General features: G+C 46.7%; 1 protein-coding gene across 1 annotated transcript; it reads right to left on the reverse strand.

Moving 5' to 3' along the window:
* Positions 1-429: 429 nt before the first annotated feature.
* CEBPD (CCAAT enhancer binding protein delta) lies at positions 430-1,689 on the reverse strand. The gene has a single exon (XM_053558363.1). The coding sequence runs from the start codon at positions 1,606-1,608 to the stop codon at positions 808-810; it is 801 nt and encodes a 266-aa protein (XP_053414338.1). The 5' UTR covers positions 1,609-1,689; the 3' UTR covers positions 430-807.
* Between the last annotated feature and the right edge of the window lie 13,808 nt (positions 1,690-15,497).

Genomic DNA, 15,497 nt, shown 5'->3' on the forward strand with positions numbered 1-15,497 from the left:
GACCATTTTGTACTTTTTCTGTGCCCTTTGAAAATCTACTTGTCATGTTCCACAAGACTGAGGAAAGTGAAAGCACAGTCCCATAGTAAGCCGAAGGACGGCCTGCGACCTCCTGTCCCCGCGCCCTTCAGGCGGCCATCTAGTGGGGAGTTCCTTAGCTGCCCTCCGCAGGGCCCCCCAAATCAGCCGACCTCTGGGCACTTTGGGGGGAGCACCATCCGCCGTAAAGCTCCTAGTTTTACCAGCTTAACTGGGCTCAGCCTGCTGCGCCGTCTGGGCGGAGGCAGCCCCGGCGGACCGGCCCCTCCTCCAGCAAGCCCGGTTCCGCACACCTGGCCTCGGGGCCTCAGGTGCTCGCTGCGCCCGGAGCCCCACGCCCATCCCCAGCCCGTCCAGGCTGGGAGTCACCGCGAATACAGGAAGCAGGGGCGATTTTAAATGCTGCTTTATTCTTACAAATACTGTAAAAATTAATATAAAAAAGTGAACATGCTCAGTCTTTCCCTCTTACCTACACTACAAAGGGTCTGAAGTCTTTTTTTGTTTTTTGTTTTTTTTTTACAAAGGTACCTTAGCTGCTTGAGTAGGAGATGTAGAAAAAGCTACCGTTACAAAAATAAGTTAAGGGACGATCAACACGTATAGCTTCTCCCGCAGTTCAGTGGCAGTGAGTCCGGGCTGCTTCCCTTTCGCTCACACGTCCCCAAGGAACCGCGGGGCGCCCGCGGCCCCAGGCAGGGCGCTGCGCCCGCGGCCCATCGGCCTGAGGTATCGGTCGTTGGAGAGTCTGTCCGTCCGCGCCGGGCGTTACCGGCAGTCGGAGGCCCCGGCGGCCGGCAGGAAGGGCGGACTGGGCAGCTGCTTGAAGAACTGCCGCAGGCCGGCCAGGTCCCGCGTGAGCTGCTCCACGCGCTGGTGCAGCTTCTCGTTCTCGGCCGACAGCTCCACCAGCTTCTGCTGCATCTCCTGGTTGCGCCGCTTGGCCTTGTCCCGGCTCTTGCGCACCGCGATGTTGTTGCGCTCGCGCCGCTGCCGGTACTCTGGGCTGCCGCGGTCCGGGCCCCTCTTGCCGGCGCCTTTCTCCCGGGCGGGGCCGCGTGCGGGAGCCGGTCCGGGGCTGCAGCGCGGCGGCTCCGGCGACGTGGGCGGCGTGGGCTGCCCGGCGGCGGCCAGGCTGACCACGGTCTGCGCGCACGCGGCCACTTGGGCCGGCAGCAGAGACCCGGGCGCGTCGCCGTCGCCCCAGTCGGGCTCGCGCTTGAGCGGGCGCGGGGCGGCGGGGCCGAGACCCGGGGGGCGCGCGGGGCCGCCGGGCAGCAGCTCCAGGGCGCCCGCGCCGCCCGCCTTGTGGTTGCTGTTGAAGAGGTCGGCGAAGAGTTCGTCGTGGCACAGCTCCAGGGTGGGCACGGCAGCCATGGAGTCGATGTAGGCGCTGAAGTCGATGGCGCTCTCGTCGTCGTACATGGCGGGGGCCGGGGCCCCCGGCTCGCCCAGGGCCCCAGGCTCAGCCCCGCGCCCCGGCTTGCCCGCCCGGCCCGGCTCGTAGAAGGGAGCGGGCTCCGCGGGCCAGGGCGCGCGGCCGTCCAGGCTGAAGAGCGCGGCGCTCATGGCAGCGTCGGGCCGGGCTCTGCGTCCAGGCGCGGCTGTCACCTCGCGGGGCCGGGCCCGCCGCCTTTTCTAGCCGGGTGACGCGCTCGCCCCGCCCCGGCTCCGGCTCCGCGGGGCGCCCCGGGGCCGCGGGGGAGGGGCGGGGGCGCCCTGGGAGCCGGGACCGCCGGCCCGCCCTCTCCGCGCCCTCCCTGCGCGCCGCCCCCGCCCCCGGCCCGCCCGGCCGCTGCTGGGAATGATCCTCCCTCTGCCCGCGCCCAGCCCTCTCGCCTTCCTGTTTGTGGGCTCGGGAGCCTCCGCTCCTCGCGGCCGGGCGGCGATCCGAAGCGGGACGGAGCGGGCGCCGCCGTCGCGGGAGGGGGCCGGATGCGGGGCCGCGCTCCAGCCGCAGCCTGTTCGGGAGCGCCTGGCGCGCATTCTGGCCGGCAGTGGGGCCGCCCGCGCAAACTCGGACGTCCCAGGAGATCCGGGCGCGCCAGCTGCTCTCCTCAGTGTCCTGGGTGTCGCCGGCCCTCGGGTCCGTGTGCAGTAGCGCGGCTGGACCGTCCTGCCGGGGGGCTCGCAGGACCTCCCGGCCGAGGGGCTGCCTGACGGCGGGACGCGGGTACCGCACCAGGCCCCTGGAGCTGCGCCGCCGCCTGGCGGCCGGGCTCGCTGCTGCAGTCCTGTCCGGGCTGCCCGTGTCCAGGACGCGCTGGGCACCCGCAGCTCGGGCCCTCTGCGGAGACAGACGGGATTATTGCGAGTAGCTGTGGGGGACAGATGGTCCTTGGTTTACGTGGGTCGCATCCTGGCAAACCCTTCGTAAACTGAAAAAGTCTCAAGCCTGAAGTGTGCTTTCAACTTCGGATATTTTCAACTTGACGGATTTTGGGGAGCGCTGAACGGTGTGTTGGTTTCGCACCGTGGGAAAGTCCTGAGCTGTGAGCCCGGGCGTCCGCCCTTCACGTTGTGAAGTTTATGAAAAGACTCAGGAGGGCCAGGCCTTCTAACTTTCCCGGCAATTTGGGGCCGGCAGTTGTGATCAAATCGCGTAATGAGTCTGTGTCACCGTTCACACCCTCCTCCTGCCAGCCCTTCTTCCCTGGGCTTCTCTCCCCACCCCATCGCCCCAACCCCTGGGTGTTGGGTCCCAACAGCAACCGCACAGCAGACTCGCTCCAGCCCTGCAGTCGGTTCCCTGGAGACGCTGATGTTCTAACTTGGGGGGCCTAATAGGTTTTCTGAAATTACAACTGCCTTAGAATTACTCAGAGAGGGGATGTGAGGTTTGGAGAGTCAACCCCATCAGTGCGTGTACTGTGGCTCGTGCACACTCAGAAGATGGGCCAGAACAGAGCCCTTCCCTTTTCCATAAGAGGGAGAGATCACATCATAACAAAGGATGGATTTGTTGTGATGTGTGCAGATAATTAAAGAGGTTTTTTCAGTTTATTTTTATTTATTTTTAGAGACACAGTCTCATTCAATCACCCTCAGTAGAGTGCTATAGAGTCACAGCTCACAGCAACCTCACACTCTTGGGCTCAAACAATCCTCCTACCTCAGCCTCCCAAGCAGCTGGGACTATAGGCACCTGCCACAACGCCCTGCTATTTTTAGAGATGGGGTTTTGCTCTGACTCAGGCAATCTACCCACCTCGGCCTCCCAGAGCCCTAGGATTACAGGCGTGTTTTTTTAATAATTAAAGTTTAGTATTTGTGACAGTTGTTTGTCATCATTTCCTGGCTGTCTCTGTTTACTGCCCATATTTCAAGGCCCTTTCCTGATTCAATAATTAGTTTATTCACAATAATTGCAAAGTTGTTCTAGCAATTTCTCATTGCTAAAGACATGTTTCAGGTAAATGTCTACCTGAGCCATGTTCTCAGCACCTGTCACAAAGCAGAAGTCCCAGAACACCACAGGTGGAGTCTCCCTTCTTCCACATCAACTAGAAGGTTCTTACACTGTGCACAGCTGAGTTGCTCCAGTGAAGTCAGCTGGTGTGAACTCTTTGGACACGGCAGTGCTTAAAGACTCAGGAGGCTGAAACTTTAAGACCTGCTCCATCCTGGCTGTCAGGACCAGGGTCAGCCTGGCTGCCCTGGCTCGTTCAGAGATGGAGCGACCACAATTCAGCTTGCTCTCTCCTTGGAGAGCATATTCAGACACTTTACAGGGCACAAGAACAGTTCTCCAAATTAGAGTCTGAAAAAGTAAAAACGTGCTTTTGAGGAGTGCTATTTAAATTTGAATATGAAATGAGGTTTCAAGAGGTGGGAAACTTTTGTTGATTGTAATGCCCTCTTCAGGTTGTTATTCTAAAATACCAGACTAGATATTTTTGTTTACCTTCTGTTTGGGGGCTAATTTTAACTTTGTGGCTTATTTTCTTGGGTTTTGTGTCACAGTGGTGAGGTTTACATATGTTTATATCTAAAAATATAGACTTTCATGGATGAACCTTATTTCCAATATATGAGTTTGTGAAAGAGAAGACAAGACTGAAAGAATAAAACCACCAGTAGGTGTGCAGTAAACTCCCTGTTAACAGGGCTGGAACTCAAGCCACCAGCAGGTGACCCAACCAAAAAAAAAAAAAAATCAAGGCTGGGCACCATGGCTCACATCTGTAATTCTAGCACTCTGGGAGGCCAAGGCTGGAGGATCCCTTAAGGCCAGGAGTTAGACACCTGGGCAAGACCTTGTCTCTACAAAGGACAAAAGAAAAATTAGCTGAGTGTGGTGATGTATGCCTACAGTCCCTACAACAGCTACTCAGGAGGATCATGAGCCTGGAAGTTTGAGACTGCAGTGAGCTATGATGATGCCACAGCACTCCAGCTGGAAGACAGAGACCCTGTCTCAAAAAAAAAAAAGCTACATTATCAAGGCTCTTGATAGGCAGAGAGCAGTGTTGTGTAAAGCCCCTCTTAGATGAAAAAGGGATTCAGAGGAACCAGAGTGAGCACAAAGACATTTAGGAATACTTCAAATGATCTACCTGGCTTGTACTTTCCTTTTTACATTTGCATAAGAGTGATAAATTATTGAAATTAATGTCTAAAAGAGATTAAGTTCTTTGAGTGCAAAATAGAAATTTTAAGAAATATGAGAGGAGCAGCAACACCACAAATTGTGGAATAGGGAACTCAGGGCTCATTCCTCCACAAATACGACTGGCAAAAGCTGTCAGAATCAATTTTTGCAGAACTCTGGAATCTGGCCACAGATGTACAACCACCGGGGGGATGGTGTAATGAAGAAAGAAGTTGCCACATTGAAGTAAGAGAACACTGCCATTTTAAATCGCCCACAGTGCTGTTCCTCTTTCTCTAGATTGCTGATGGCCATGAAGATAGCACCATGAACTCCTCCCACAGGTTGCCAGAGAGAGCAACACAGACTCTGTTCTCAAAGAACTCTGGCTGTGCAAGTGGGCCTGACTGGGGTTCTCTGAGGGACTGGACCAAGGGTGGCATTTGCTGAAAGCATGTAGGACAAAGGTATGTACTGGCTGCAGCAGCCTGAGACAAGGAATAGAAAGACTAGAGTCTGGGAAGAAGAGTTTGGAAAAAGAGATATGTAGTGAATAAGAGCCTTGAAAGATCCTGCATGTACCAAGGAATCAGGAAAGCCACAGGCAAGGCCAGGATTAGTCCAGCACTCAGAAAGGATGTGAGAAGAGGCTGGCATGGGGGCTTACACCTGTAATTCTAACATTCTGGGAGGCTGAGGTAGGTGGCTTGCTTGAACTCAGGAGTTCGAGATCAGGCTGAGCAAGAGCAATACCCTGTCTACTAAAAGTAGAAAAAAAACAAAAAAACAAACAGGCATCATGGCAGGTGCCTGTAGTCCTGGCTCCTCTGGAGGCTGAGGCAGGAGGATCTCTTGAGCCCAGGAATTTAAGGCTGCTGAGCTATGATGCCACTGTACCCTAGTCTGCACAACAGAGTAAGACTCTGTCGCAAGAAAAGAAAAGAAATAAAAAGAAAGGACATGAGAAGATCCTAAACTTTCCCTTCCAGGTGGCCTTCATGTTACACACATTCAGGAAGAGAGAACTAAGGCAGAGTTATGAACAGCCGGGCTGGGGGTTACAGGAGAGTCTCAGCACAGCACCAAGCTGCCAAGACTAGAAAAATTTGTGTGGTATGTTTTTCTCCTTTTTTCTTTTTATTGAAGAGTGGGGTGGAGCACTTAAAGAAACTGTTAAAGCATCAGCTGACCACTAATCTAATGGAATGCAGACTTCAGTGGCCACACAGAACAAACAATATAGACTTTACAAAAGTAGTTTTGAGGGTGGCGCCTGTGGCTCAAAGGAGTAGGGCACCAGTCCCATATGCCGGAGGTAGCAGGTTCAAACCCAGCCCTGGTCAAAAACAGCAAAAATAAAAGTACTTTTGAAAAGTCAGTAAACAAATAACAGCCCACAACAAACAGCCACCACAAAACCTGGGGAGGGGAGAAAATATGACTTACAGAGTTGCCACATTATAATACTCAAAACATCTAGTTTTGGACAACAATTTACAAGGCATGCAAAGAAACAAAGTATGACCCATCCAAAGGGTCATATTGTGAAGAAATTAATAGAAACCATCCTTGATGAAACCCAGACATTGGACTTACTAGATAAAAACTAAATTATTTGTCTTAAAAGTACTTAAAACATGTACAAAGAACTAAAGGAAACCAAGAGAATGATGTATTATTACCAAATAGAGAATATTAATAAAGAGATAGGTATTATCAACAGGAACCAAATAGAAATTTTGGAGCTGAAATGAAATGAAAAAAAATCACTAAAGGGTTATACCAACAGGTTTGAACAGGTATAAAGAAGGATCAGCAAACTTGAATATAGGACAATTGAAATTATGCAGTCAGGGGAGCACAAAAGAAAAAGAATAAAGAAAAATGAACCAAGCCCAAGAACCTGTGAGCCACCATCAGGCAGATCAACATGCATGAACTTCTCAGAAGGAAGAGAGCAAGAGAGAGAAAGTAGCAGAAAGGGTATGTGAAGCAACAAGAGCCAAAATTTCCCAATGAAAGATATGAATCTATGCATCCAAGCTCAATAAAAACAAGAAGAGGCTCGGCACCTGTGGCCCAATAGGCTAAGCCACATACACCTGAGCTGGCGAGTTTGAATCCAGCCCGGGCCCACCAAACAACAGTGATGGCTGCAACCAAAAAATAGTCGAGTATTGTGGCAGGTGCTGTAGTCCCAGCTACTTGGGAGGTGGAGGCAGGAGAATCGCTTGCGCCTAGGAGTTGGAGGTTGCTGTGAGCTGAGATGCCACGGCACTCTACCCAGGGTGACAGCTTGAGGCCCTGTCTCAAGAAAATAAATAAACGCAAGTAGAACAAACTCATAAAGAGATCCACACCAAACAACATTATAGTCAAACTGTCAAACACCAAACATAAAGAGACGATCATGAAAGCTGCATGAGCAAAGTGACTTGTGAGCTACAAGAGATTGTGAATAAGATTAATGGTCAACTTTTCTTCCAAAACCAGAGAGGCCAGGAAGCAGTGGGATAAAAGAAAAATAATGTCAACCTGGAATTCTAAATCCAGCAAAGATAAGGAAATAAAGACATTCCCAGCTAAACAATAAGAGGAAAAAATCCTACAGGAACAGTAGATAATAACTCAAAGGAATATGCAAAATTAAAACAATGGTTAAGTGCAGCTACATAGGTCAATGTAAAAACCAGTTTTGGTTTGTAAACGTCTCTTTTTTATGGCATAGTTTAAAAGACAATTGCATGAAACAATAATTATAAGACTATGTTAACGGGCACACAATGTGTAAAGGAGTAGTCTGTATACTGTTATACAAAGGAGAGCACAGAGCTATAAAGGAGTAGTCTTTGTATACGGTTAAAACCGAGCACATACCTGTAATCCCAGCATTCCGGGAGGCTGAGCCAGGTGGACTGCTTGAGCTGAGGAATTCCGTACTGAGCAAGAACGAGATCTCGTCTCCAAATATATCCGGGTGTTGTGGTGGGCACCTGTAGTCCCAACTACTCAGGAGGCTGAGGCAAGAGAATCAATTGAGCCCAAAAGTTTGAGGTTGGTGTGAGCTACGATGTCATGGCACTCTACCCAGGGTGACAAAGTGAGACTGTCTGAAAAAAAAAAAAATCTCAGTTATTAATTAAAACATGGTTGTTAAAAAGTTAATATGTTAATAGATGTCCCCTAGGGTAGCCACTATGAATAAGTCTAGAAATATATGCAGAAATAGAAATAAGGACATCAGAATTGCATTGCAGATGTCTTCCAGTAGGTCAATGGATGAATGGTGGTACATCCATATGGTGGAATATTACCAGCACTGAAAAGAAACAAGCCATCAAGCTGTGGACACAGAGGGACCTTGTCCACATTACCAAATGAAGGATGTGAATCTGAAAAGGCTGTGCACCGTGTGGCTCCAACTGTACGACGCTCCAGAAAAGGAAGAACCGTGGACACAGCACAGAGATCAATGGCTTCCAGGGTTGCAGTGAGGTACTGATGAGTAGATGGGCCACAGTGGATTTGTAGGGCAGGGAAACTATTGTGTAGGATCCTGTTACATTTGTCTAAACTCACAGAATGTTCAATACCAAAAGTGAACTTCAGCATAAACTATGAACTCTGGTTGGTAACAATGTGCTAATACTGGTACCTCAATTGTAGTGGACGCACTACACCAGCTCAGAGCATTGGTGGTGGAGGGGTGTGTTGGGAGAGAGGCAAGGGTGCATTGAACTCTACTTTCTGCTCAATTTTTCTGAGAACCTAAAACTGCTCTTAAAAATGGACTCCATTATTTCTTTTAAACAGAGCAAAGCAGCAAGTAAAATTTGATATTTAAATGTAAAAGAAAACGTGGTCTCCCCTAATAGAATGCAAGTATTGTGGGTTAAAGAGCCCTGGCCTTGCATGTCCTGTCATACCTCTCATTCTTTTAGGTGCATGTTTAAGATTTTCTGAAATGAGAGGAATTTTGTGTGTGACTTCAGGCAGGTCATTTCACAATTCTTTACCTTATACATTTAAAAAAAATAAATAAATAAGGATAATTGGCTCGGCACCCGTAGCACAGTGGATACAGTGCCAGCCAAGGCTGGCAAGTTCTAACCCAGACTGGGCCAGCTAAACAAAAATGACAACTGCAACAAAAAATAGCCAGGCATTGTGGCAGGTGCCTGTAGTCCCAGTTACTTGGGAGGCGGAGGCAAGAGAATCGCTTAAGCCAGGAGTTTGAAATTGCTGTGAGCTATGACGCCACAGCACTCTACTGTGGGCAACATAGTGAGACTCTGTCTCAAAAAAAAAAACAAAGGATAGGGCGGCATCTCTGGCACTGGCCCCATATGCTGGAGGTGACGGGTTCAAACCCAGCCCCTGCCAAAAATTGCAAAAAAAAGAGGATAATTTATGAGGAAAATGGTACACTAGAAAAATCAAAGAAGGAAGTGTTGAATGAATTCAAAACCAAAAGATATGAAACTTAACAGTAAAAAAACATAGCAAAATGACCAAAGTGTTTCCTATTCGGTAGATATGGAAATGGTAAACAAAGTGTGGGGGGGTGCGGGATTATACAGTATCAAATACAAATCCTTTAAGTAGAGGGAGGCAACATGGCTGACTGGAGCCAGCTTTCCACAGAGGCTCCCATCCAGAAGGATACTTAAAGGACAGAAGTTTAGCAAGTAAGCCAGTGGTTTGGAGCTGAGCCAAGAGAGAAGGTTGAAGAACACACATCAACTCTGCTGAGGCGAGCTGTGACCTCAAGGATACAAACAAAAGGTACAAAATCCATCACTAAGCAGACTGGAGTCCCCTCCCCCATGAGAGTGGCTAGCAGCACAGTTTCTACAAACAAGTGAGCAGAGTTCAAATATCCTCCCATTTTATCCCACAGGAGATAAAATGGTCCTCTAAAAACTGGACCTCCTTCCCCTACTAGGGAGCCCTGGCACTCTCCTGCCAGGCATAAAACTATCAAACTGTACATGTTCTCTACTTGCAGTTCTGAACTCCCAGCACTCCCCTCCACTCTAACCCCGAGCTCTGGAAGCCTGTCCCCTGTGGATTCCAGATTCTTGGGTATTTTCTCCAGAGGTGTGGACAGGGCATGGACTGCTGCTAGTCAGTGCTGATTCTGCCACACGGGAGTAAGGAGAGGACAGTCAGTTGAGAGGGAACCACCCATACAGGAGAGGCAGTCCCCCGATGCACAGAGCAGCAGTGGGAACCATAAGGCTCACACCCGTGGAGATATCCCAGAGACACACCCTCTGTCTCTCTGGGCAACCAGAGGAGGCCAGGCATCTTCTCCAGTTGCAGCCACTGGTGGAACAGATCTGGGATTGAAATGCAGGCCCCATGACTAAAGGGTACGTCTGAGGCGGTACCAGCCTGGGTGGAGCATGAGGACTAGAATACACGTGTGCCAAGACTGCAGACTCCCAGGGTGGGGCTGTCCCAGAGGACTGCTTTACTGAGCCTAAGACTCACTTAGCCCTCAGGGGATCATAGCTGAGACAAAGGCAGGCAGGCAAAGGCTGGAACTGACGACTGAAGTGTGGGCTCTAACCATGCCACCCCAACACAATCTGCAGCCGAGACCGGAAGTGGCACAGACAAGGGCTGAGTTGCAGTTCCTGTGAACTCAAACAGTGTCTGATCTGTAGGGGAATATATCTGGGACAGAAACAAATTCTGCGAAGTTGTTCTGTTCAGTCAGCAACATCAATCAGGGGTGGGGCTGGAACTGAGTGAACCGCCCCACCCTCCATTAAGCACCCGAGGTTGTCAGGCCTCACCTCCCCCTGCTGGATAGTGGCAGAGAGCAGTGGCCTGGCTGAGGAGACACAGATCTCCCTGTGACTCAGGCAGGCACAAACCCCTGGAGCATCTGCTCATTGGAGGGAACTGAGTTACAGCCCTGCGGGGTTACCAGTGATGGGGTGTGACAGAGGTATAAGGTGGGGAAGAAGGCATCAACTTTTCCCAGACTAATTTATTTGCTGGGTGGATCCTTCTGACCTCACAGAGCACCGGAATGAGTCATACTTGATCTGCCAGCAGACCCCTGCTATCTAATTGCCAGAGACCTTTTGAACTCTCCCACCTGAGACTGGTGCTGACTGAGAAAATTGATTTGGACCTCTTGAACTGGGCCAATCACCCAAGGACTATCCAAAGTGGTACCCTGGGTGTGTGGTCATGGGAAGGTTTGATTTTCCTTTTCCAATTGTTGCCTGTGGTGGGTGGGGTGACTTAATTGCTGGTATTTCTCCACAGCTGAGACTTCAACCCAGAGTAACTGATTCACTAGGGTAGGACAGAGACCAGCTGAAAACAAGACAGAGTCACTTAGCCCCACCACACCAAGCAGGTCCCCAGTTTCTCAGGCTGTAGCACTGTAGGGGTCCTTGGCAAAGGTCTAGGGCAGGCATCCTCAAACTTTTTAAACAGGGGGCCAATTCACTGTCCCTCAGACCATTGGAGGGCCGGAATATAGTTTAAAAAAAAAAAACAAAACTATGAACAAATTCCTATGCACACCACACATATCTTACTTTGAAGTAAAAAACAAAACAGGAACAAATACAATTCACACCACTTCATGTGACCCGTGGGCCACAGTTTGAGGATGCCTGCTCTAGGGGAAAAGGTACAAACACCAGTCCCAGCTTTTGGGCAAAGGGCTGGTTAATCACTACAACTGGAGCCCCCAACCCAACTTCTAGTCAAACAGTGTAAAACAATCATAGGGCGAATCAGCAGAAAAACTCTGGTAACATGAATAACTGGTAACATGAATAACCAGAGCAGATCAACCCCACAAGGAAAGATTTGGCGGACACAACAGAAGATCCTATTCATAAACAGATGGCTGAGATGTCAGAAATCAAATTCAGAATTTAGATTGCAAATAAGATTAATAGAATAGAAGAAAAGTTGGAATTAGAAATTCAAGGAGCATTTCAAAAGTTGTCTCAAGAATTCAATGATATCAAAGACAAAATCACCAAAGATTTGGACACATTGAGACAAGAATTTGCAGCCCTCAAAGATCTGAAAAATACAGTAGAATCCCTCAGTAACAGAATGGAGCAAGCACAAGAAAGGATTTCTGACATTGAAGACAAAGCTTTTGAACACTACCAAACTCTCAAAGAGGAAGAGAAATGGAGAGCAAAAATGGATCATTCTCTCAGAGAGCTCTGGGGTAATTCAAAGAAAACTAATATTCACCTTATAGGAATCCCTGAAGGTGACGAAGTGGCTTTGAAAGGTACAGAGGCTCTTCATGAGATTATGAAAGAGAACTTTCCAGACATGCCAAGAAATTCTGAAATTCAGATAGCATGACTCAACTCCAGCATGACTCAACCCGAATAAGACATCCCTAGGGACATCATAATTAACTTCACTAACATTCATATGAAGGAGAAAATTCTGAAAGCAGCCAGACAGAAGAAAAACATAACCTCCAAGGGGCAGAATATTAGAATGACTGCAGATCTCTCTGCTGAAAACTTTCAAGCTAGAAGAGGTGGTCATTGACTTTTAATTTCCTAAAACAAAATAACTTTCAACCCAGGATCCTGTATCCAGCTAAACTGAGTTTCATTTATGATGGAGAAATTAAATACTTTATTGACATTCACATGTTGAAGAAATTTGCCATAACTAAACCAGATCTCCAGGATATTCTCAGACCTATCCTCCATAATGACCAGCGCAATCCTCCACCACAAAAGTAAATTCACTCAACATTTTTTGATAAAATTCCAACTTCCACAGTGGCGAAAGGATTAAAAATGTCCACTGGACTTTTGAAAAACTCAATACCCAAAATTCTATCAGGCTTATCAATATTCTCAATTAATGTGAATAGCTTAAATTGTCCTCTAAAGAGGCACAGGTTGGCTGACTGGATACAAAAACTCAGGCCAGATATCTGCTGCATACAAGAATCTCATCTTACCTTAGAAGATAAATATAGACTCAGGGTGAAGGGATGATCATCTATATTCCAGGCGAATGAAAATCAGAAAAAAGTAGGTGTTGCAATTCTATTCGCAGATATAATAGGCTTTAAACCAACAAAAGTAAGGAAGGATAAGGATGGTCACTTGATATTTGTTAAGGGTAATACTCAATATGATGAGATTTTAATTATTAATATTTATGCACCCAAGAGAATGCACCTCAATTTATAAGAGAAACTCTAACTGACATAAGCAAGTTGATTTCCTCCAGCTCTATAAAAGTCAGAGATTTCAACACTCCTTTGGCAGTGTTGGATAGATCCTACAATAAGAAGCTGAGCAAAGAAATTTTAGATTTAAACTTAATCATTCAAGATTTGGATTTAACAAACATCTACAGAACATTTCATCCTAACAAAATTGAATACACATTCTTCTCATCAGCCCACGGGGCGTACTCCAAAATCAATCACATCTTAGGTGATCACATCTAATTTAAAAAAATAGAAATTATCCCTTGCATCTTCTCAGACCACTATGGAATAAAAATTGAACTCAGTAACAGGAATCTGCACACTTATACAAAACACAGAAACTAAATAACCTTATGCTGAATGATAGCTGGGTCAGGGATGAGATTAAGAAGGAAATTACCAAATTTTTGGAACAAAACAATAATGAAGACACGAATTATCAGAACCTCTGGGATACCACAAAGGCAGTCCTAAGAGGGAAATTTATAGCACTGCAAGCCTTCCTATAGGGAACGGAAAGAGAGGAAGTTAACAACTTAATGGGACATCTCACGCAACAGGAAAAGGAAGAACATGCCAATCCCCAAACAAGCAGAAGAAAAGAAATAACCAAAATTAGACCAGAATTAAGTGAAATTGAAAACAAAAGGATTATACAGCAGATCAATAAATCAAAACGTTGGTTTTTTGAAAAGGTCAATAAAATAGATAAACATTTGGCTAACCTAACCAGGAAAAAAATAATAAAATCTCTAATTTCATCAATCAGAAATGGCAAAGATGAAATAACCAACAGACTCCTCAGAAATTCAAAAAATCCTTAATAAATATTACAAAAAACTTTATTCTCAGAAATATGAATATCTGAAGGAAATTGACCAATACTTGGAAGCATGCCACCTTCCAAGACTTAGCAGAATCAAGTGGAAATGTTGAACAGGCTTACATCAAGTTCTGAAATAGCATCAACTATACAAAGTCTCCCTAAAAAGAAAAGCCCAGGACCAGATGGCTTCATGTCAGAATTCCACCAAACCTTTAAAGTGGAACAAGTACCTATACCTATACCAGTATTTAGACCTCAACCTGTTCCAAAATACAGAAAAAGAAGGAAGACTACCCAACACATTCTATGAAGCAAACATCACCTTGATCCCCAAACAAGGAAAAGATCCAACAAGAAAAGAAAATTATAGACCAATATCACTAATTAATATAGATGCAAAAATATTCAACAAGATTCTAACAAACAGAATCCAGCAACACATCAAACACATTATACACCATGACCAAGTAGGTTCTATCCCAGATTCTCAAGGCTGGTTCAATATATGTAAATCTATAAATATAATTCAGCACATAAATTAAAATTCAAAGACTATATAATTCTCTCAATTGATGCAGATAAAGCTTTTGATAATATCCAGCATCCCTTCATGATCAGAACACTTAAGAAAATTGGTATAGAAGCGACATCTCTTAAACTGATAGAGGCCATCTATAGCAAACCCACAGCCAATTTCGTATTGAATGGAGTTAAATTGAAATCATCTCCACTCAGATCAGGAATGAGGCAAGGCTGCCCATTGTCTCCCCTGCTCTTTAACATTGTAATGGGGAAGAAAAGGCACTCAAGGGTATCTATATAAGGTCAGAAGAGATCAAACTTTCACTCTTCACAGATGATATGATTGTATATCTGGAAAACACCAGGGATTCTATTACAAAACTTGAAGTGATCAAGGAATACAGCAGCATCTCAGGTTACAAAATCAACACTCGTAAATCGGTAGCCTTTATATATACCAACAATAGTCAAGCTGAAAAAACAGTCAAGGACTCTATTCCATTCACAATAGTGCCAAAGAAGATGAAATATTTGGGAGTTTATCTAACAAAGGACATGAAAGATCTCTATAAAGAGAACTATGAAACGCTAAGAAAAGAAATAGCTGGGTGGCACCTGTGGCTCAGTGAGTAGGATGCCGGCCCCATATACCGAGGGTGGTGGGTTCAAACCCAGCCCCGGCCGAACTGCAGCAGAAAAATAGCTGGGTGTTGTGGTGGGTGCCTGTAGTCCCAGCTGCTCGGGAGGCTGAGGCAAGAGAATCACATAAGCCCAAGAGCTGGAGGTTGCTGTGAGCCGTGTGACGCCACAGCACTCTACCGAGGGCAGTAAAGTGAGACTCTATCTCTATAAAAAAAAAAGAAAAGAAATAGCTGAAGATGTTAACAAATGGTGAAACATACCATGCTCATGGCTGGGAAGAATCAACATTGTTAAATGTCCATACTACCCGAAGCAATATACAATTTTAATGCAATCCCTATTAAAGCTCCACTGTCATACTTTAAAGATCTCGAAAAACTAATATTTCATTTTATATGGAATCAGAAAAAACCTCGAATAGCCAAGACATTACTCAGAAATAAAAATAAAGCGGAGGAATCACGCTACTAGCCCTCAGACTATTATGAATCGATAGTGATCAAAATAGTATGTACTGGAGGAAAAACAGGGAGGTAGATGTATGGAACAGAATAGAAAACCAAGAGATGAACCCCGCTACTTACCGTTATTTGATCTTTGACAAGCCAATTAAAAACATTCAGTGGGGAAAAGATTTCCTA

This window comes from Nycticebus coucang, chromosome 13 (genome assembly GCF_027406575.1).
Source record: "Nycticebus coucang isolate mNycCou1 chromosome 13, mNycCou1.pri, whole genome shotgun sequence".
Taxonomy (NCBI): Eukaryota; Metazoa; Chordata; class Mammalia; order Primates; family Lorisidae; genus Nycticebus; species Nycticebus coucang.